Source organism: Cygnus olor, chromosome 1 (assembly GCF_009769625.2).
Source record: "Cygnus olor isolate bCygOlo1 chromosome 1, bCygOlo1.pri.v2, whole genome shotgun sequence".
Classification (NCBI taxonomy): domain Eukaryota; kingdom Metazoa; phylum Chordata; class Aves; order Anseriformes; family Anatidae; genus Cygnus; species Cygnus olor.
In genome coordinates, this window is record NC_049169.1 from 190,097,076 (window position 1) to 190,121,497 (window position 24,422).

A 24,422-nucleotide genomic window follows, 5' to 3' on the forward strand; every position below is an offset into this window, starting at 1 on the left:
CTTTTTTGAGGCTCTCTGTCCCTCTTTGTGTCTTCTGCACTTTCTATGCACACAGCGAAAACAAGTCACTGTAATTTCACTCCAAAACTTCTGTTCTCTCCACTCACTATAAAGGGATCCTGCATTAACCAAGTTTATGTCTGTAAACCCCTGAAGGGAGGGTGCAGAGAGGACGGAGCCAGCTCTGCTCAGCGGCGCCCAGTGCCAGGACAGGAGGCCATGGGCACAGCTGGGCACCCAGGAGGCTCCCTCTGAGCACCAGGCAGCACTTCTGTGCTGGGCGGGTGACGGAGCCCTGGCACAGGCTGCCCAGAGAGGCTGTGGGGTCTCCTCCTTGGGGATCTCCAAAAGCCGCCTGGACGTGGTCCTGGGCAGCCTGCTCTGGGTGTCCCTGCTTGGGCAGGGGTGGCACCAGATGGTCCCCAGAGATACCTTCCTACCTTAACCATTCTGTGATTCTGTAATGAAGATGCTACTAGTGTAGCTGTATGAAGTTAGGTAAGACGAATCCTACTATTGTTTTTTTTCTTCGGATTTGTGCAGAATGCAGAGGCATTTGGGAAAATTTCAGCCTTTATTCTTACAACTGTTTGGGGGGGAAAGTAAAACCTCTTCAACATTTTGAAATACTTTTTTATATGCTTTCTATTTTGTGTTTACATATTTCTCTCCCAGACTTCCACTGAGGTCTACCTTGCCATCCTTCTTAAAGAGCATAATTGTGGGATATGAAATAATAGTAAACATTTTGCTTTCATTTCAAACTTCTGCACTCCTGATTGTTGTACAGCCTTTCCCCTCCCCCCCTTTTTCCATTCTCATGCTGTGACAGTAACCAAACTAACAGGGAGGGAGGGGAGCAGAAATAAAGATATGTGTCATTATAATGATGGCAGGTCAGCTTTGTAACTGGTATGAACTGTGTCTTCTGTTGGTATGCCATGAATTTGCAGTCTGAGGAGCACATGCTATTCAGAAGCAGGGAGCAGGTATGTGTGAGCAGTTGAGCTCTAGTCTAACTCTAGCTCAGCTCTTGATTGTATCTGAAAGGTTTAGAATGCCTTTAACAGATGCTGAGATTCTTGTACAGTGACAGGGCTTTGAAAATCTTGTGCAAAACTTTGAATAAATAGTGGGAGTTGGTACAGCTGATGCATTTCATCCTTGAAACTTGATGAAAGGAAAGGGGCTTGATGAAGCCAAGTAGTCACACATTATTATCATTCTGGTGGGAATGCATTTTCTTCCAGATACAAGGCACTGTTCAGAGTTAATATGTGAACTTGTACCTATCTATTTCAGATAAAAATGTAAAATGTGAATTGCTGAAATTCAGTGCCTTGGTATCAGTGACAAGGTTTAGCTTTAGACAGAATTTGGACAAATACTGCAAGGCTTCAGAAGCTTGGAAATCCAGTTGTTATTAAGGTATTGTAGGATTAACCATTTACTTCTTGTCTAAACTTCTTTATTACTTCTTTATTTTGTGTTTGAGCAGAAAGATTGGTCTTCATTCCATAATTTTAGCTAAAGGACAACTGTGAAGCAATTTTCCAGTCTTAAATTTCCTGTAAGGCAAAAATTGCTCATGTTATTATGAGATGATGATTTTTATAAGAATGCTGCATGTGAATACCCTACAACTATGAACTATTCATTTGATATCTGCAATATTTGTTGAATCTTGTTAACAAAGCAATTACAGAATCACTCGTCCCCCAAAGATGTAAAAAGAAGAAAGCAAAAGCACAAAGTACATTAGTTTTATTTTTAAACTGTATTTTCCAAAATGTACAGACCTGAATCGCAGAACAGCAACAATGCATCTTGTGTTGTAGACCATGATAAAGGCTCCATACAGTGTAAGAAAAAGTGTAAAGCAGTGATATCAATACAAAATGCTCATATGTGAAACAAAACCTTTGCTTTAGATACTTAGAAGTACCCCTCATTCATCTTCCATATTGAATTTTGTCTGTTTTAATTCTAAATTATGAGGATTTTGTGAACAATTTCCTTTTTCTTGTTGATCCCTCCCCACACCTTCACTGAAAATCCAGTTTAAAGGGAAGCAAGCACACTATATTGGGAAACTAAAATTGTCTATAATTGGTGCTCATATTGTTCTGTGAAATATTTTAAATAACTGCGTAGTGCTAATACAAGGTGAAAGAGGTGGGATTAGATGACAGGTTGCAGCATTATATTTAGAACTATAATTAAGTATGAATGTGATAATAATTGTTTCCAGGATCTGGCTATAGATTTGCCATTAATACCCATTGTCTTGAGATCCCCAAATCATATGACCCAGTTAGGGACCATGGTGTGCAGAAAAAAAGAAAAGCTGATGACATGGAGTTGAAATGCTCCCTTCTCTTCTCATTGTCCATTGAACCATTTTGTCACACTTTCTTCAATGGACTGGCTACTGGCTGCAGCTTGAGGTCTGCCCCCCTGCTCCTGGAGTGCTTCACATCCAAGGATTTGGCCATTCCTCTCAGACCACCCTCAGTCCTATTATTTGCAGTGGCATGTGTATCAGCAGCAGTCCTCCACATCTTTCATCTACCCCATCAGCCTGACACTAACCCTAATGGTTTTCATTTTACCTTCAGAGCCCAGTCCAAGAGCTAGAAGCTACCATCTCAAAACAGCTTGCATGTTCGTCATATCAGCTAGATCCCCTGCTGTCTTTGCCACTTCATACCAAATCCCTGGCACGTTGTCAGCTGGCTGGAGGAAGTATAGCTGCTACTGCTTGATTCTGCAACTGTTCAGACTCAGCAGAGGAGAGCGAGTTGGCAGTCCCCATCCTGGAGGAATTACACGTTAAAACTGACAGTGTCAGAAGCCTGATCGCAGCTTTTAAATGAGAGTCCCATTCCCTTCTCGCTGGCCCTGGATGTGTGTAAGACACACAGGAACCCCATCACCAGCTGCAGTATTTGCAAAGATCTGTGCACATTCCCAATTCTAACAACTTCCCATGCAATTAGATACCTGCTACCTTGCATGTAGCTATCATCAGTGAAATGCCAACTTCAGCAAAACCAATCTGTGTGTTCCCACTGGCCTCCCTTCCCCATCCATGTCGTTTGTGACCCCAGTTTGCCCCATGAACACCCTCAGCAGAGCAGACCCCATGTGTAACATCAGAGATCCTGATGTGCCTGTGGCTGGTTTGAGTGGAGCCAGGAGCTGCTTGTCCTGCCCTGTCTGAAGGCCCCTGCAAGCTGCAAGAGGTTGAGGAGTAGCCCTCCTCTGCAGGAGTAATCCTCTTTTATAAAACACAGCACACACCGGCAGTATTCTGAGATGCTTGACTGCTAAGCAGTCAGTAGGAACAATCCAGAAACTGAAAACTGTGAAAGCAAACAGTGATTGTTTCCTGGAAGGTTCAGTGCTGCCTTTTGGTAGGCCGTGGCCTACCTCAGCTGCACCCACTGATCTGCGTCAAGTGCTTAGTGCCGCAGGCATTGACCTAGCTGCAGGTCAGTGCTGCTATTTCATGATTGTTTCAAGTATGTCCAAGTTGAGATCTTGATACTCAGCCTTGTTTGAAAGCTTCTGGCTGCTCCATCACTTTCTCACAGCTTTTAGCAGTCCTAAAACTGAGTGCTGCTTCTGGTGCTAAAATCGTCCCACAGTTAATGTTCAAATATGCGTAGCATGTTCTGAATTTTACAGTGTCTTTTTTTCCTATTCTCGCCGTCTCTGAAATCCTAAAATGTAGATGTCTCTGTTTCACTATGAAAAGCATAGTGAAGCTGTGTCCTCTCCTTCTGCCTGCAAGTGCTGTTACTACTCTTCAGAAGTACTGCCAGCTTTTATGATTTCTCTCATGAGTCTCTCAATAGTTACGGGTTTTTTTTTGGAAGGGAGTTGAAAGTTTTTTGTTTTCTTGACTTATTGAATCTTTGGGTTTGGTGATAATATCTCTGACTTTACTGTTGATGCTTTAATCACTTTTCCCATTTTTCTGACTTCTCTAGAAGATACATACATGCATAAACCAGAACATTATTTGTTCCCCCATCTTAGGGCTTGTTCCATAAATTGATAGTTAACTTCAGGAGTGAATCCTTTGGTGAGCCAGACATTAACCTGGCAAAACACCATTCACCATTTGGTTGGTTTTGGTTTTTGTTGAGTTAGCAAGCTGAATTTGGCTCAGCAAGAGTCCAACAAGTAGCAAAGCTGGCAAACAGGGAGGTGCAGGACCATATGGCCAGGAGCAAGGGGAGTGGGAAGCAAGGGCAGCCTTTGGTGACAGCAAGCCATTAATTTGGCTCATCTGTGTTCTTAAAGCATGCTCTCAGTGAGGCCAAAAAATACTGTGAATGTCACATAAGCATGTTGTTCATTAGGACTGTGCTATAAAAGCTTTAATTTCTGGTAGTCTCTTGTTGTGGCTACCCACTAAATACTGAGGTTAATCAAGATGAGGTATAGGATTCTTTTTAATTACAGAGTTGGTCTACAAATGCGGCCGTCTTTCTGCATGGATTTTTTTCTGTTTCAGAAGGAAGATGTTGCAAATGAGGAAATGGCTGAAAGACTGTCTCTTCGGAAGCATCGCTTTATGCATTTTGCATCACTGGAGTATGAAGGAGAATATTACATGACACCAAGAGATTTCTTGTTCTCAGTAATGTTTGATCAAGTTGAACGTAAGTTGTTTTCTCATCATTGTATTTGTGAGAGAAAAGGAACTTGCAAGTACCCTTAAAGATGTAATATACAAATCACTGGGACAGGATTCTTTAAGTGACATCAGCCATCAGAAGCGAATTTATAAATGTGCATATGGATTCTCACAGGCACCACGTGTACGCTAGTGAAGTGAGGCTGATGATTTAGAAATCTGGTGACTTGATGATGGCATTACGTCTCTGCATAATTTGCATGTCTGATCAGTATGTAGTTCCTCAATTACTTACGTGCCACAGAAAATGGTAGGACTGTAATATGATAATGCTTGTGTCATTCCTGTCCCCGTTATCTGTCTGTCCAGTTTACCAGAAAGTACTCAAGTACTCTGTGACCTTTTTTTTTAGATGAGGCAGTGATGGGAGTGACGTGAATGAGTGTAGTGAAGTATAGAGCTCAGCTCTAGGTTTTTGATTTCAATTCTTTTCTAGTTTATAAACCCAGCTAAGAAAAAATGAAAATTGTTTGCATGTTGTTGTTGTTGTTAAAAAAAAAGTACTTTTAAAAGTGTGTACTTTGAGGAGGAGCTAGGACCAGCATACATTGTTGTCCTTATGGTTTTCCAACCTCATTAATCTGCCCCATTCATTAGGCTTTATTAGTCTATAATGTCCATGTTGGTTTTTTTTAATGATATGTCTGTTTTCTCAAAAAAAAAAAAAAAGGCTTTTATAGCTTTCCCAAGAATCTTTTGCTTCAGAGTTGTTCAGAAAGGTTAAGTTCCCCAAGTTTCAGTGTCACTCAGAAAACAAATTCCCTGTTAGTACATCTGCTGAGGGAAAGGGGAAATCCAAGCTTCAGTAATTGTTTGCTGGATGGTCTGCACATCCTAACTGACCTGTGAAGCAAGTTGTATAGTAAAAGCTGTTCACAGCCTGTGATGCTCCAATGCTCACTGCCTAGGGAGCAGGGAGTGTCAGAGTCACTTGAGGGTATCAAGAAGGAAATAAAAGAAGGGAATTCAAAGCACTGTGGAAAGACATGGAGGAAGAAGGAGACTTGAACATACTGTGACTCAAGCCTCTGATTTTAAGGGAAACCTGGGGCAGAGCGGAGTTTACAGAGCTGCCGGTGGTCCAAAAATAGGACACAACAACCTGTAATAAAAATAAAAAATAAAAAAAGACTTACCTTGTGTCTGCCAAAAATCTATAGCTGATAAGGGTGCATGGCTACCCTGCTGACACACAATTTCTAATATTATACTAAGCTGAATATAAATCCTTAGAAGGACTATATGAGCTTGAAGGTCATGGAGATTCTCAAAATAACTTTTGGTTTTTTAAATATATGGCAAATGGAAAGAGTTTTTTTCCCTTCAAGATTTATGTCAGTAAGTTAAAAACCTAGAAGGGATTTTCTTTTGAGTTTTCCAGCCTGAAACAGTGAAAGACAGTGAGTACTGAAATTTTCAGTGTTGAAGGTGTGGCTTTCAGACGGTTGTCTGTGAAAGCAAGGTTAGAGAAAGAAGTGTTTTTCAGTCTTAGCAGTTCATACATATTAATTGGTTACTCCAACTATAATAGTATACATGCAGATTTTTAATGAAGTGGTATGCGGATAGGATTTATTTGTAATGCAGCCAAGTTAATTTCAGATAATTTGCTAATATAAGTAGGAAACAGCTTCAAACAGAAAAGAAAAAATAACGACAAGAAAAATATGTGAACAAAAAAAATCTTTGCACTAACACATATTTAGCATTTCAAGTTGATGTCTGGCTCACAACAATAACATTGTAGACAATTGGTAGAAAAATGTTAATACAAGAACCTAATGCTCCTAAACATTTTTTTAACCATCATCAGTGTGAGTTCTTTGGCCGGTAGCATAAACACAATGGTAAGCATTTCTCTTCAAGTCATAGTGCTTGGGATTTTAGGTTTTCTTGTAGCTGTAAACAGACATAGTATTTGTTGGCTGAGAAATATGGTGGCCTGATTATTTTGAAGGCTTGTTCATTTTGTTTCAAAGAGTTTCCTCTGAGGTAAGCATGCAGACTTATGTCAAGACTCTGTCCAGGTATATTAAGAGTAGATCAAGATGGTGAGCTTCATTCCAAAGCAGTAATTATATTTGGAAACTTCTGGTTTGTATCATAAAATTAATTCCCTTTTAACCCTGAACAATGGTTTTAGAAAGGGAAATGGGCAAGGCAACACTACTCCTAGAAAGGTCTTCACTTACTGGCATAGAGAGATGCAACTTTAAAATGTGATACTGCACTCAAATAGTAAGTCTTATGATGCTGAATTTAGAGTTGTAATGATTTGGCTATTCTACACTTGCATTTTATTAATCACTAATTAAAAAAAAAAAGTTCGAAGCACTCAAACATTCACCCTCATAAACATTTGCTTACAATAATTGGAGTTTGCGAATTGGTTGTTGTGTGTAATAATACAGAAGGTCTAGTTCTGTCTGTAGGCTGTTCTCAAGTTTTGTTTTTGCTGTCTTTCTCAAAGCCCATAGTCCAGAACAGGGCATCAGCCTCCATCCCCCAAGCACCCCAGAAATGTTCTCTCAAATGCAGTCTTTGTGGTAGATTTGGGAAGTTGTTTAATTCTAGCTATGTCGGACCAATAGAGCAAGCAAGTTCCAAAATGCTGGGTTCCTTACTCAAAACAATCTACTGGCTGTTCTGTCACTTACCAAGGTCCGACTGAGACTGCTGACCACAGGAGGGAACATAGCATCTCAGCAGGGCTTCTGTACATCCTGAACAGTATCTTAGATGTTATCCAGAAGCACCTGTGCTTACTATGAAGCACTGATGTCAATGCTGTTGCTGAAATGTAGTAATTAATGAGCATCAATTTATTTTGGGGAATATAAGAATAATAATGTACAGTAAATTCTGGGTTTGTGGTTAGTATTGATAAAGATTCCCTTAAAGGCTGCAGACCATAAAAGTAAATTGCTGAGATGCTTGAGAGCTATTTTTACTTTTTGTGTGATGATTATGAAGATTGTATAGAAGGTGCTGCAGCACTGCATATGAAAGAAATTACTGCATTTTCATAAGTCTCTTATGTGTTTGCTGCCTCCTCCTTATACTTTTTTAGGGAAAAAATGAGCTTCAGAGTTATCTTCCTCTTTTCTTTGTGTATTCTAGCCTGTTTTCCTTCTTCACACAGCACTTTCTGGATAATTCTCAGTTTTCTACAGAGCTGTGGTCTTGTTTCTTCTCCTGGAAATGTTTATTTTTTTTTCCTGTCTGCTTTTTTCCCCTAATATTTTTATTCCATTGCATTCATTTATTTATCCTTTTGCAAACTAATGGAGTCTGTTGTCACTTTTATTTCTCTCTAGTCTGTTTTGTTGTTTGTTTTCTTTTGTATCCAGATGCCTAAAGAAGTGGTTGGGGAATGTGTCTGTGTCTCATGTAAGCACACAGACAAAATTGAACTATGGACAATGCTAGAAGGGCAGTGATCACTATCCTCTGTACTTTCAGACAGGGAATGGGGAGGATCATAAGGCTTGTGGTTTGTTCTGCGAATCAACGATAAGACAAGGCTGGGCAAACATTGCAAATGCTGCCAGCCTCACAGAAGGGGATCTTGGAGTGTGGGGAGATGCTTGTCCCCCACCAGCAAAAGGGGAAGATGAATACTTGTCCTGCAGTTTCATTTAAGTTACTGAAGATAGAAAACTCACATTGGACTTGAGTGCTGCCACCTTTTCATAGTGGGGAGAACCAAAAAATGAAAGGAAAACTTTCAGCTAATGCACAGGGAAAAATTTCACAACTTACCTCAATGGTCTATCCCTTATTGCGCCAGGAATTGTATTTGTCCTATAACATTTAGTGTGCTCCTTTCATTGGGTACTAAAGAGAACATCAGCTTGAGGCCAGGGCTTTTGAAATTAAACTTGAGATTGGATGTAGACAAAAAAGACTCAAAAGTGGAAGATTGATGTTTACATAGGGGATTTTTTTTACAACATCAGTAGTTAGAATTTAGTTCAGTCCTTGCTTTTCTCAACAGAATGAAGTTCCAGCAATATCTAGTCAGGATATGACAGTAGGCAGTAGTTAGGCAGAGTAACCATCGCCAGTCCATCTTAGCTGGCTGATGCTTGGGTTGGTGTTGCAGCCTCCTCCCATACATCTCAATTGAGTACAAACCAGCAGTGTTGCCCCAAAATCATAGAGTGAATCACAGAATGGCTTGGGTTGGAAAGGACCTCAAAGATCATCTACTTCCAAAAAGTGTGGAGGGAGTCCCTCAGCTCTGCCTGGTCGCTTTCACCTTGTGCTGCCTCCCCTCTGCCAGCACAAAAAATCGCACGGCCACATGCTGAGCCCAGCTAAGGGACTAACGTGGGGTGGAGGGAGTCATCTCTTCCTGCTGGCTTTCTGACGTCAGTCAGTTGTCTCCAGTTTGTTCTAGAGCTGTGTAAGTGCTCCTGGGGATGCTAGAGGTGGGAGCAGTCCATTGCTTTGCCCACACTGAAGCACCTGAGATGAGCTCTCCATGCATTCCTGGGCAAGCAGCAGCTTCTCGTTTCTGCCCCTGAGCCTCAAGGTGCCTCATGCTGAATCACATAAATCTGGTTTACTGCAGTGAGTTTAACTTCAAAACACCTTTAAAAGGTGAGAACACTGAGCAAATAAGCTGTGTGCACCAAGGTGCTGAGGCTAATCACGGCATTCTGTTGTTTTATTCCTATTCAGGCATAAACATTCCCAAAGGAAAAAAAAAAAAAGAGAGAGAGAGAAAAAAGAGCCAGCAAAAGGACAGAATGAGAAGCAGTCATGAGTAGGGAATAGTGGTCCTTGTCCAACAGCCTTGGGTGTTTTTTTTTGCTCCCTGTTGATTTTCGTTGGAGGTTACTTTGTAATCTCCTGTTGTTTTTTAAGTATAATTCAATATAAACCAAAGTACACATGGTGGTGTGTAAACCAGATGGGTAGTTGCATTGTTGGTGCTGGATCAAAAGTGCTGAAGCTGGAAAATACCAAAATATTTTAGCTATGTCCAGATTGTCTAGTGAATTCCTGTACATAGTTGGGTGGAATTTTTTACTGAAACAAAATCTTAGGTGTGCCCTTTGACAAAGTTGCAAAACATGCAATAAATTATGACTTATTATAGAACAATTTTGAAGATAAGGAAACAGATGAACTGTAGTGCAAATACATCAACAATCATAAAATCCAGCCCAACTGATCTTGAACCCTGCTTGATGGACCTTAGTTCCCTAGTTCTGTTCATTTACTTCCTGGTGCATAGGTTTCTCTGTTAATCATTTTCTGTAATACGGGCCAAACTATTGTGAAATCTTGGCATTCCTATTGATTAAATCACACCTGCAAATTTATTTACTATCAGGGTGATAATGAAGAAAAATATTTACAGTCCTGCCATTTAAGGAGAATAAGCTGATAACAAATGCAGAGTTTTGTGACAGACTTATTTTGTTTTGCATATTGACAAAGCAAAGAGCTTTATAAAGGAAGAATGGCACGATCAAAAAAAAATTTGCTTGCTTTTCCACACAGTGTTTCATGCCAGATTACCTTTGTAAATATTTGCTTAACTCTATTACTGTTAGTTGTTTTGAGGAAGGTAAAGCATCCGCCTTTCTGTAAACAGTGACAAACAGTAAATGAAATCTGGTATTCTGACACAGCGTTTGTGCCAGTATAAAACACCTACAGCAGTGTTTTGTACCAGTTAACTCAGTGTGTACTAAATGCACCTTCGGGATGGTTGGATTCCTGTCTCTATGCCGTGCAATCTCGTGTTAAACCACGTTACTACAGGGATGCTCAGCAAACATTGCAAAACCAGCAAGTCCGTCTGGGTAATCTGTAGGATGTTAATGGAAACTGCACTATCTGATGCAATGATAAATTAGTGAGAAAGTGTTTTTTTGTCACTCTCCTTACCATGATGTAAAAACTTTTCAATATCTAGTAGTACGTAGTAACAATAATATGAACTTGCATCAAAAATGCTTGCATTTTTAAGATGACAGGTATACGAAGGATAAGGCTCATCTGACTGGCACTGGATTTTCATTAAAATGCAGCAGTATTTTTAAAAGACCCTTCCAGTTTTATGTAACCTTGTGTTTTATACAGTAAAGTGTACTTCGGTTTGTATTCCAAATTGTGCAGCCAATGTTGTGTTAGAACTTCTCCAGAGAAATACCATCTCTGATGTGCTGTTGTTGTAGAACATATAAGAAAATCTGTATTAAATTTTGAAAAAGGCTAAAGATACAAGAATGTTTCAGAAGATGAAGATTTTTCAATGCATTAAATCCGGACCGTGTTTATGTTCATTTTTCTGAAGAAGATTATACTATTCCAGAAGTACCGTCCTTTTCCAAGTAGAAGACAAACATTCAGGTTAGCTTGTCTGACAGCAATTTACACCTAACAGATAAAGATTTTGATCCTGGAAACCCTTCTGTGCATATTCAGTCCATATTTAATGTATCATAGCATCTTCACTTCCTTAACCACTCCTTTATCTGCAGCACTTTTCAGAAGTTAAAACAGATTTTTCTGTGCTTGGTAACATGAAAATGCCAGAGGCGATACTGGCGTGGTTGAGTCCTAACACAATACATGGCAAAGAATATAAGTGGGGTTTAAGTTTGCAGGGAGAAGCTGTTTGACTTAAATTTTCCTTGAAAACATGGTTGGCACAAGGTTGTAATGTGTTGGCAGGTTGGATATGATGTGTGGCTTCACATTGCTACAGCATCAGTGTGGTCAGGAATGTGAACGAATCTGAGGAGAGGATGCAATGCAAGACTGCAACAACTAGAAAACCAAGTTCTCCATTGTGCTTGGTGGTCAGTGCTGGTGCAGTTGGTGGGGTTTGGAGATCCAAGAGTGACGGGGCACTTTAGGATGGGCTGAGTCAGTTTTTCTGCCCATATCTTGAATTTCTGCCTACAGGGGGAGTTCAGATGCCTGTTCTCCAGTGTCTTAATTTTGACCTGAATGTTATATATGATAACTAATCAAACTGATATGAGTTATGCATGAGTTTCAGATCTAAAACCTAAGATTCAGAGTTGAAGACTGAAGTTGAAGCTTGTGTAAGCTGTGAAGCTCCATATGGGAAGCGTAGATTGAAATGTTATACAGGGAGCCATCGGCACAGTTGGGAACTGAATTCAATCCTCCTGAATTTCTAACATTATAACAAAGGGATTTTTTTCTCTCTCTCTTTGCATTTAGCAGTTTTCAGTACTGGTATTTTGTTGTTGCTCAGATTCTCCAACCATGACATGCAAACTGGGATATGCAGGACAGACGGTCCCTTGCCCACTGCTAGATGGAAGGTAAAACAAGGCGACATGATGGTTTGTCATGGCATGAATCTCTTCCGAGTTTTAGAGAATCAGCCACTTCTGGCCAAACCTTCTTAGTTGTCATTTACTGATTTCTTAGAGTGGGCTTACGAATGAAGGAAAATGATGTTACTGTCGAGGGTGCTGCATACATAAGCAGATAACCAGGTTGCTGAAAAATTCTGCGTTTGTAACCAGCCCATATCGTGAATTTGTCATGTACCTGGTTCAGCTGTCCTTCATCATCCAAACATCATTAGGAAATCCTACCACAACCCTAAGAAACTCTTTAAAGAAACATATTAAGTACATCTGGTGTTTCATTTTCTCTTAACTGTCCAAATACAGCATTGAAATTGATGTATAAAATATCAGATTGATTTGGATAGGATGTTTCACCTCAGTCAATTGTTGTTAAATAGATAAGCTAGTCAGTATCTTATTTTCTTTTCTCATCTGCAGCAGTTTGTTAACACTGATAACTGAGTTACATAGACTGTCTGTTGCAACACTGATTGTGTCTACTAGATTGGTTTATCTAAAAATTAATTTTAAATTGTTCTTTATCTAGAAACAGTAGAAATACTGCAGAAAATCATAAAATCTTGGTAATATGTATTTATGTTTGGACATAAACTTTGTTGTAAAATCAGAATAAAGGCTTGTGTACTTTCACAGTGGTTGCATCACAGGGTATGAAGTAGCAGAATCTGAATTGGGATTCTTATGGGGAAATGGGATCTTCCCCTGGCAGCAGTCAAATCTGGCCTGTTGGCCAAGCTGCTTTTTGGTGTATTGATCACTAGCAATTGCACTGACTTATTTTTTCCTCTTGTTCTTCAAGAAAATTTCTTAAGCTGAGAGTCCCAGAAAGAGACAAGAGGTGCTGGGATTAGAGCAGAGGTGCCAGGCAGCAGCCAGGGAGTGTGCACAGTCCGAGGGGGGAGAGGGAGGAAGGACTGAACGGTGGTGGTCAGAGGAAGGGGAACTGCAGCAAAATCACTTACAAAGGAGTAGGTTTTGCCATCTCATTGCACAGTGGGTGGGTGCCTTTTGGGAATCCCTGTTCCATTTCCATGCCTGCATCCATGTCACAAGACAGCACGGGAGGTACCTGGGATACATATTTTGGAAGGTCAGGCAGGGAAATATATTTTTGATCCTTAAAACTATACTAGGATTATATTAATTACATTTGTCTTTTTGTGTCTATGTCTGCTTGAGACAACAGCAAGGTTATAATAAGCTCCTGGCTTTGTTTTTTCTTATTTTTCCTTTTGTGGCGTTGCTGACTAGCTGGAGACTGACGCAGAATCAGAATTCTTATCTCTATTGACTGCAATGCATGCTGATTAGTTAAAAAATTTTGGCAAGACATCATGATTTGAAGATATTTTGCTAGCTATTCTGCTTTCTGAAGAGCAATAGTTAATGAGGAGATATATTGCAAGTTCTCAATGAATGAAAGCAGTTTTTTAGAACTGGGCACAAAAATAGTATCGATACTAAAACTGGTCAGACTTCAGCTGAGTTGTAAGCGAGAGGCAAGTGGTCTCAACACACATCTTGAAGGATTTAGTTATTTAAAGTGTGAAAGTTATTGGTTCTTTAATGGCACCTGAATGGAAAACAGATTCCTTGAAAAGAATGAAAATATATTGTGTGCATACAGAATACTTGTAGTACAAGTAATGGAAAGATCTGGTTATTAATAACAGGAGCCTGCTTGTTGTATAAACATCGTCTGCCTTAGAATTTCAGAAGTCTTGCAACAGTTTCTGCTCTAGTTAACTATTCCAGTTTCGTGACATGCTACTGTGATATTTAAAATACTTAACAGAGAAGTCACACTTCTCTTTTGTAATACATGTGAGCAAAATTCAAGAACTCCTACAATTGTTCCTGGGCTCTGAATACTTTTCCTATTTGTAAGGACTTTTTATTTTTGTAGAACACCACGTATTATTTGGACTACATTTATAACGTAATTGTTGACATACCACCGAAAATATCTCTGGGATTTTTTCTGCCATGGGTTCCGAATACTTTTTTGACAGATTACTTCAGTATTATTTCTTTAATAAATTCAGTGGAACTTAATCAGTTCGGAAACATCGTGCTTAACTGACAATTAAGTCTTAACAGATGTAGCGTGAAAATCAGACTCAATGAATTTTTATCACTCTTAAATGTATTTTAATTTCTTGCAGCATATGTCCTTAACACAGACAGGTATTGTTTTGTACCTAAAAAGTGCAATCTGCTTATAAAATACCTTGGGTTTCATTACAGTACTTAGAAATGATGGTGCTCTGGCAGACCCCTAGGTCTTGCGGGTGCCAGGAGTGCACGTCAGGTTCCTGCCAAAATCTATCTTGCATTCTGGCCTCGTGTTTTCAGTTGTGTGTAACTTTGTGCTCATGGTTCTGTGCTTTCCCTTAGGCCAGAGCAGGATTTTTATGATATTAGTCATGTGATTGATTCTTTCTGGAGTAATTTTGATAATCCTAAGGTGGAACCACCAAGTATTGCTATCCTTATAGGCAGTGAGAGCAGGCAAGGTAAGCAGCCTGCTGTGGCAGATGAATGGAGCAATCCCCGCTTGCCAAGTGAACGGCTAGGGCCCGCAGAGAAGCTGTATTGCCCCCTGTTTTGAGAGCATTGGCATCCATTTCCCAAGGGGGAACCTGCCCACATTACGCGCTCGTTTTTTGCTGCCCAGCCCGGAGGCACCTGCAGTGGCTACAGCACAGGTTGCAGTCTGTAGCCTCTCTCGCCTACTGTGAAACAAAAGCAAATACCAAGCTCAGAGCTTGTTACCATGCATAAAACACACAGGTTTCTCTTGTTAGAGCCACCTGCTTACATGACCGTGCCCAGCCCAGTTACTGCAGAGGAGGACACGTCCCAGAGCCACGTCTCAGCAAGGGAACCGACCTCCCAACACTAGCCAGGCTGTCAGAGAGCACTGGTCCTCACCCTGCCATCCCTCACGCTGCTGAGCACCTGGTCATTCTGCTGGCTACAGCTTTCCTTAAATCTTTCCTCTCAGACCTGGAAAAGGCTTGCATACCTGAAAGCCTAAGGATTTTTCAGCCATAACATACGAAAGCTGCCACTCTTCCTAACAAATCCTGCCTTGGTTCTTACCAGATGGAGTTTGAATATAAAACATGGCCAAGCCAGCTGCCATTTGACTTTGTTCAGAGTATTTTAGTAGTCGTTTGGGAAAGCTGACGTTTGAAGTCTTCAGTATGATAGAGCTCGTTTTCCCAGGTACTTGCTGCCTCTTTGTGCCTTTGCTTCACGCCCTCTGCACCAGTACCTCAGATGCTGCTGGAACTGCTGGGACAGGGGAGTCTTGCTGCTGCGGTGGTATTGGCACGCACTTAGTAAGTCACCTGTCCCACTGGAGAAACCCTGACTTCTAGAAATCAGAAGACTTCTGTCTTTTTTGTTCCTCTCCAAATGTTTTTTGGTTTGTTTTCCTGCAGAAGAGCAAGATGTGTTTGTTCTTAACTGTGGACCGAATCCAAACAGTTGTGAGCCTGACATAGCAGATTCTTATAATAGAGAATACTAAAATTAGTCATTTTGTCTCATGTGAATGGGCATCTGCTTTTCCATTGGGCCTGTATTTATTTGCTCTGCTCTCTCTGACAACTTCTGAGCAGCCACCCATGCCCTGACACAGTGATTAATTCTTCTCTGTAGGTTTTCTCATGGTGGGAAATGTGACAGCTCACTTCTGTTTCACCGTCACTTTCCTGGGAGAAAATATAAAACCTAATGTTCAAAAATTTCATCTGCTTCTCTAGCTTTGGTCTCATCAGCAAAAGAGATCAACTATTAGCAAAAGGGAGCAACATTTTCTGCAATGTGTCTGATAGTAAAGGCAGACTCCATTGGGGAAAAAATAAGAGTGGCTTTGCTATGGAGACTAGGAACAGTACTTAAGACAGTAACCCATTACCTGTAAATGCTCAATTTACAGTGGGCAACATAAAATTATTTTACCCGTTCATTACAAGAAAGCTGTCTGTTGCTTTTCATTTGCATTCAATGTGAGAATTGTAAAAAGCCTGCTTAGAATTTGATTCCCATTCCAATTCAATCTCTTTCCACTGCAGCTAAAGCAAATGCTCATTTCAGGACAGTCACTGTTCTTTGTGTCCAGTAGTTGTATGTGTTGTATGGAGGAGAAAGGATATCTGCTTAATCATGCCATCATAAGAACATTCATACCTATTACCACAGCTCACCTAAGTTAACGTGTAATATCTTCTAGTGGATTTTTTAAGCATTTGTATGCTCTGTTAGGGTGATACCTAATGCCTTAGCACTTCTTTTTAGAATTCAATGGCTAAGTGTATCAACGTTTATCATATACCTTCTAAAAGTCAGCTCCCGTTTTAGCAGTTTAAAAACTTAAAATATAGACCTTGTATAAATTTTTCATGCTGAATTTAAAATCAGTTGTCACTACTGCTTATACTGGAAAGCAGTGACACAGCATCTTCTCTGTTGCTTGAACACTCTTCTGATATCCAACCTAAAATTAATCATTCTCCGTTTAAACCCACTTGCTCTTGTGCCAACATTTTCTATTACCTAAAATAAGTTTTTTTCTTTTGAATCTTAACCCCGTGATGCATTATAGATAATTATATCACGACTCAGCACTGGTCTTGTTAGGTTAAGCAAACCCAGGTTTATTTTTATCTCATCTGGCTTGGGGGAGGCCATCTATTCCATGGCTTCGTGTAGGTAGCTTTATTCCATGGTGGGTTTTTTTTGAATTTGATTTCTTTTTACAAAGCCAACTGCATTCCTTGGCTCAGAGCACAGCCCACCTGCAATCACTGTGTCCTAAGAGGTGGAAAAAGGATTGAAGTCGGGAACTTCTTAAGTAAATGCTGTTTCTGATTGTCAAACAGCAGCATCAGTTGCGGAGCTAAGTGATACAAATCAATGCTTAATAAAGAAATATACTTGTGCTTGTTTAGCATGCACTTCACTCGCAGTCTGTACATGCAGAACAGCTTCCAGCACCACAGGTGCTTTGGTCCTCATTTGTAGCTCTGTGCATATGCCTGGCTGAGAGTATTACAATAGAGCAAAATATGTCCTGTGTTCTCATTTGAACAAAGTTTTAACATAATCATGGAAATGTGGGTAAGACAAAAAAAAAAAAAAAAAGGAGAGAGATCTGACCAAGAACATTTTTTTAGATGTGTACAGTGAAGGGGTTAATGCCCCTCAGATGATGTACATCTTAGCACACCTTCTTCCATTTTTCAGTCCAATGTTGCTTTTGGAGGAGCAATTAGTTTGGTCAGAGAAGGTGAGTATGACAGGAAGGAGACAATACAACGATAATTAGAAGCAGTGGACACAGAACCCCAGTTTATTGAAAACTTCTGCAAGTTAAATGAGTTGTTGTTAGTAGGAATTTTGATGTAAAGTGTAGTTTCGTTTTTACATTTGTCTCCTCCATTGTCTTTACTGAATAAATTCTTCTGTTCTGTATCTATTTTGACAGTCCTAACACAATGTTTACTATGGTGCTAAATAGGATCAGAATTCTTTAGAAACCTGATTATATACATGAAGGCAAGGTAAAGACAAATATATTTTTGGGGTTTGCTACATCAGATGAGTTGAATTGAGATGGGGACAGGTCTTGGGCAAACAAGACAATTCTAGAAAAGATGTGATTACTTTTTTTAAAGAGACTGCTGATCATTGTCTCATTTTTTTTTTTTGACAGACTTATTTTTCCTCTAGATTCTGTGGAATTTGAGATCACAGGCTCAAGAGAAGGCTTATCTTCACTTCTCTTATTCAGTCTTGAAAGTTCATCCCTTAGAGCAGAAGAGGTGTTCTAGGTGGTGCACAAGACTTTATTTTCTACTGGTAGGGAATGCTGATGGATATCACATCAGTAATTTATTATTAAACTTTCTATTAACAGCATTAATTCTTTTTCTAAGTTGGAAATTAACCTTAACATTTTGGCCACTATGGTAAGTCACAAGTAACATCTGTTTTTAAGCTCTTCTATGATTTCTCATCACTTTAGTTCTCTCTAACCTTTCAGGGAAGTTCTCAGACTTTTCATGATCCTGCTCCTCTTTCCATTACCACCTTACCTTCTGAATAAAGGCAATGTTTCAAGTCAGTTTTAGGAAACTGTCTTCATTCTGATACTCTGAAAAAACTAGCCAAAACTAGATCCCTTCAGTAGTCATTTTGTGTGGCAAAAATAAGATAAACCTTTCTTACTTAGCTTAAAATACAGAAGCCTTCTGTTAGCACTTGCATGTTGGTTCTTGGAGCCCCTGCTGTATGAAAACTTCCCAAACAGCTGTTAATTGCTATGTGACAGATGTTAATGATGTATAAACAAGTCAGACTCAGCAGGGGTTGTTACTGGTTTTCTCTGAGCTTCCAGATTAGCTAAAAACAGAATGAGCTAATCTTAGAAAGAAAATCCTGGCTAATTTAAAGGTAAAAGCAATAATAACGTGGACCATCAACTGAAGCAATTCAACCACTGAAAGGAACTCCTATGACATATGAGAAGGAAGAACAGCTAGAAATTACAATAATGCCAAAACCTGAGGAGTTCTGGAAATAATGAAGCAGGTCAACACAGGACCAGTAAAAAAAAAAACAAAGCAATAGGCAGCATCTTCTGTAGGCAAGTTCCCAAACAAGGTAATTAGAATATCCTTATCTTCTCACAGTGGCAACTGGAAAAAGTAGTGTCATCACTGGTGTCATCTGCACCACACTGGCCTTCCTAAAATTTTCATATAAGGTTGCACTTCAGAGCCTTATAAAGGGAAAAGGTTCCTTCTGGAAATTCTGACAAGACAGGATCAGCTTAATTCAGCTCTGAATAGCAATTCCATTTACCACTAGTCATCCTTATAATCTCTAGGAATCTAAAATATCTGAAGTTAAGTGCTACAGTGCTGTACCTATGCCAAAAGTCTCTCTCCCTCAAATAGCCCTTTTTTCTTCTTATGCCGATTCACTAATCACTAATGGGAATTAGTTGCAGTTGTTATGATTCTGCTGAAAAAGAAAGTGATGTGTTGTGTTATGCTAGAAAAGACATCCAGTAATTCAGCTCATTCTTTTAATAAAACAACTTGCAAAATGGATGTTTCTTTTGTGTGTGTTTACTCAGCCTCTTCTTTCAATGGACAGTGTCAGGAGACTTTGGGAAGACGAGGAACAGATGGATATCACCAATTGCAAAAGTGATAGAATCACAGAATGGTTTGGGTTGGGAGGGACCTTAAAGGTCATCTAGTTCCAACCCCCCTCTCATGGGCAGGGACACCTCCCACTAGACCCCATCCTACCTGGCCTTAAACACTTCAAGGAATGGGGCATCCACAACTTCTCTGAGCAACCTGGTCCAGGGCCTCACCACACTCTGAGTAAAAAACTTCTTCCTAACGTCCGATCTAAATCTACCCTTTTTTAGTTTAAAGCCATTCCCCTTTGTCCTACCACTACATTCCCAGGGCTACTGAGGGCCCACAATTTCCCTAGTCTTCCTTTTATCACTGATATACCCATGGAGGCCTTTCTTGTTGCCTTTCATGTCCTGGGCCAAATTTAATTCTAAAAGGGCTTTGGCTTTCCTGACCTGATCCTTGGCTGCTCAGACAATGTCTCTGTATCCCTCCCAGGCTATCTGTCCTTGCTTCCACTCTCTGGAGGCCTCCTCTTTCTGTTTGAGTTTGGCCAGGAGCTCCTTGTTCATCCATGCGGGCCTCCTGACATTTTTGCCCAACGTCTTCTTTGTTGGGATGCATCGCTGCTAAGTTTGGAGGAAGTGATCCTTGAATATTAACCAGCTTTCTTGGGCCCCTTTTCCCTCCAGGGCTTTGTCGCGTGGTACTCTACCAAGCAGATCCCTGAAGAGGGCAAAGCCTGCTATCCCAAAGTCCAGGGTAGTGAGCTTGCTGTGCTCTCTGCTCGCTGCCCTCTGGATCCAAAATGCAAGTGTCCTGAGTAAAACCATGGGATATCAGCAAGTGGATCTGAAACAACCTTGTGAACTTTATTTTATTTTGATTCATCACATTTTAGAAGTTCCACATACCCACATTCAAAAGAAAGGCAGTCATTAGTTTACTAAATGCTTTCAAGATATCTAAAATCTAAATATGTAAAGAAAGTGATTTCATGCCTTTTCGTCCTGTTGTACAAATGTATTTATGGTTTCTTCAAGAGAAGTCTGCTGCAAGGCAGAGGTGAAGAGAAGCTAGCCCCAGTCACCCCATACAGTAACTGAAAACCATCTAGTGCATGTTCAGCTGATCCTTTCATTCCTAAGCAGAATTTATATTGGTTATAATTTAGAAATTAACTGTACTATAACTCTACTGTAACTGTACTGAGCACACAGACATCTAGTCAATGTAAATTGCCTGCTCATGAATAAGGCTTATGTTCTGGAAGATAAACATAATAGGGTTCTGAATTTTTGTGGTGTTTACCATGCTCTAGACAGCAAGACAAAATGTCCTAGACCTTGATCTTAAATACGGAGTTCTCATTATCAAAAATTACCAATGTAGAACTGTTTCCTTTCAATAAAATGTCCGAATTCACAGTTAAATCCGGTATGTTGTGGTCTCTGGTCTTAAGAATTAAAGCAAAAATAGCTTTTGCTCTCTTCACAAGTTGTCAGTGAGATGTAAACCAGGATACAGTCTTAAATGCATAGTAAAGAATGTTGTTGCCTCTGGTATAAGCAAGGGGGGGAAATCCTAAATCTCCACATGCAACCTACCAGCTATTGCTTTTACTTAGTGTTAGAGTAAGTTACACAGGCACCTAAACTGATGTTTTCCTATTGCAAAGTCAGTTAGGTGACTGTATTAAATTAGAGAGATGTCTTGTATTCATAGTCCTTGTGGAAACAAATGTCTTCAAGCATTCATTCATAGAATCACAGAATAGCTGAGGCTGGAAGGGAGCCCTGGAGATTATCCCAGCAGGGTCAGTGAGGGTAGGTTGCCCAGGACCGTGTCAAGTTGGGTTTTGAATATCTCTGGGGATGGAGACTCCATAACCCCTCTGGGCAACCTGTTGCAGTGCTTGACCACCCTCACCATAAAAACAGTTCATTCGTATGCTTAAATGAAATTTCTTCTTTTTCAATTTCTACACATTGCCTCTTGTCCATACAGTGGACGTGACTAGGAAGTCTGTCTCTGTTGTCTTTGCTCCTTCCCATCATGTATTTATACATACTGGTATGATCCCTATGTACCTTACCTTCTCAAGGCTAAACAATTCCAGCCCTTTCAGTCTCCATGTATGTCAGATGTTCCAGTCCCTTAATCATCTTCCTGGCACTTTGCTTGTATGTCCAGGACGTCCATGTCTCCCTTGTACCAGAGAGCCCAGCACTGGACACAGTACTCCAGGTGTGTCTCACCAGGACTGAGCAGAGGGAAGGGATCACCACCCAGGATGCTTTTGGCCTTCTGTGGTGCAGTGGCACATTGCTGGTTCATTATCGACTTCTGGTCCACCAAGACCCCAGGTCCTTTTCTGCCAAGCAGCTTTCCAGCTACTCAGTCCCAGCCACTATTGCTACCCCGGGTTTAGTCCTACAAAGGTACGGGACTTGGCATTTCCCTTTGCTGAACTTCATGAGATCCCTGTTGATCCATTTCTTCACCCTATCCAGGTCCCTCTGGGCAGCAGCAGAACCATGTGGTCTGTAAACCACTCCTACCAAATATTCATTTGCAATACATTTTGCTGGAGAAATGGCTGTACAATTTGCATTAACCCCAGGGGAACCTTCCTTCACAGATCCTCCCACAAACTTCTCTGAACCTCCTGAGGCCATCTTTTGCAATCACCAAAAAGATGCTGTTTGTGCTATGTTCCCTAGAGATTTTTACCTCTGGAAAACAGATAAGAGCAACAAGATGCTGGGAAGGATACATTTAGCCTGTGAAGAATGTAAGGCAGCCCTATAGGAGTCAAATTATGTGTGTTTGATGGAAGGACAAGGCAACAGCAGATTGGAACAGGAGCAGAGATTACCAGCATCATTAGGATAGTGCAGTGATAGAAGTCAAGTATCCCCTTGATGAGATTTCCAGAGCTCACGATAGCTGTGCAGGTGGGCATCAGCCATCCCCCCACCCTTTTTTCTTTTCCGAAGGTCTCACTAGGGATTGCTGGGATATAATGAGCAGAAGTTTTCCAAACTGAGACTTCTAACAAAATTTCATTGTATTTTTCCAATCAGCTGTCACCCCTTGGAACATTTTTAGCAATGGTTCTGAGAACTTTTACTGCATATTGCTGTAAAAAGAAGTAAGTTAATCTTTAAAAGAAAAATATTGTTTTAACAAAAAAGAAAGCATTAATGATGGTGTAAATAATTTGATATGTCATAGGGTGAAATGGAAAAAAAAAGTGAGCTACTATGTAAACTGGATCTACACAGCATTTTATATTTACAGGACTCTTGAGAACCCACCCAATTTATGTGAAATGTCAGTGCTCCCAGTTACTTACTCACTGCAGTAATTTAAATTGGCTTGATGTACTGATATGTCAGCTATTTACTGCTTGGACACAGGCACTATAAATGCCCTACATCTGAACAGAGTTATGGTAACAGCACTGCATTTTTCATGCTGATACCACCCAAAAAAAACTTCAAATTTTTCACAAAATGCTTCCAATTTTATTTTTTTTAGATTATATTATTACATTTCTTTTTTTTTGTTCCACTAGGAATAAGCAATATCAGCATTACCCTGATGTTTGTACTTAGTTGAGTAAGTTTAAGAAAAAGCAAACTATTTCATAAGCATAGCAGTAGAATGTCACTATCATCTTTTGACCCCCAAACTCCAGTTTAGTATTAATATTATCTTTCAAATGTGTGACCATGTATCTGTGGGTACATAAACTGATAAAAATGCATGAGCAAAAGTCTGCTGGGAGTGATGGGACAAAGTAGGTGGCCCCTGTGGTCTTTTCTGGCCTTGTTATCTGTCAGATTGTTTGTTACATATCAGAGCACAATAAATAAACCAGTTACTTCATGTCATTTGGTACAGTTTGATATGATTTGCAGTTCCTGCTTAGGGTATAAATTATGTGTAGTCAAAAAGGTGAAAAAGAGAAGTCCTCTCTAATAAAAGTGGGGGTTATTGTCCATAGTAAAAAAATGCAGTTTGGTTCCCTACTGCAGCTGAACCACTTACCCTTCACTGACACAGGCCTTTTCTCCTTATTTCAGGATCAGTAAGGTAGCTTTATGCTGCTGATAAATCCCCATGCAAAGGACAAATTCTTCACCTGGTACCTCACTTATGTATGCCAGCATGTGAATCCAACTTGTGATAACTAATTTTTTAATATTCTTGCATTCTTTAATATTGTTGTCTTTAACTGTACTTACATTTTGTGACATTTTGCAAGATGCATGTGAAAAGTGCCAGCTTGTAAGTGCACTGTAGGTAAGATCTTTAGATACATACGGAAGAGAACAAATTATAAAAGTGGTTGAGTAACATGCAACAGGGATACTTGCTACAGTAGTGACAGCAGCTTTGTATTGAGTACATAAGCTTAAATCAAGTCATATACAGGAGATTAAAATAAACTTCTGTTGCTGTTAAGTTGTTGACCTTTTCCTTCATTTAGATAGTGGGACGATTGATAGGCACACATTCTCATTTCGAATCCAAATCCATCTCTGTTTACAATTAAGAGGCAATTTTCTCAAGTTGTGCATGCAGTTCAACTTTTAATTGTGTCATTTTATTGTTGTTGTTCTTACTTTACTTGCCTCTTCATTTTTGTTATACATACCTTCTCCCCGCTTAAAGTAGATTGCAAAGCCCTTAGTCCAGGGATCCTGACTTCCACCACTGTCTAGTAGAGGAACAGAATTAAACCTCTAGTGACACGAGGCTATCTTAGTTTATCTTCATCTGTTGTTTGTACCTCAACCTAGCATGTGCTCCAGCACTGCTATACTTCAAAAACTAGTCTTTGTTAGCAGTAGGAGACGATGACAGCATAAAGCACAGCAATGCTACAGAAATCATCTCCTCTTCATTTCACAGCAGGAACAAAGTTCATGAATTCAAAGTCTTCTTGAAGGCTTAGTCTAGCTTATGCTCTTTGCTCTGCTAGATAAGAATGACTGCCATTTCAGGGAGCTTTTCCTGAGCTGAGGTTCTGCCTGCGTGCTCTTTGTGCAAGGTCCATGGTTTTATGCAGGTTCAGGAGATGCCATCCCAAAAGTCTGAACTGCATAATATGCTCTGGAGATTGGCAGGAGTCATTCTCCACCCTTCTCGTCTCTGAAACATACATTA

At 40.1% G+C, this 24,422-nt stretch overlaps 1 protein-coding gene across 1 annotated transcript in view; it reads left to right on the forward strand.

The window, feature by feature from the left end:
- Window positions 1-24,422, forward strand: part of MICU2 (mitochondrial calcium uptake 2) — a 155,168-nt gene that overhangs the window by 84,174 nt on the left and 46,572 nt on the right. The window contains exon 2 of the mRNA XM_040544002.1: window positions 4,526-4,673. Coding sequence (XP_040399936.1) covers window positions 4,526-4,673 — 148 coding nt within the window. The remainder of the gene's footprint in view (window positions 1-4,525; window positions 4,674-24,422) is intronic.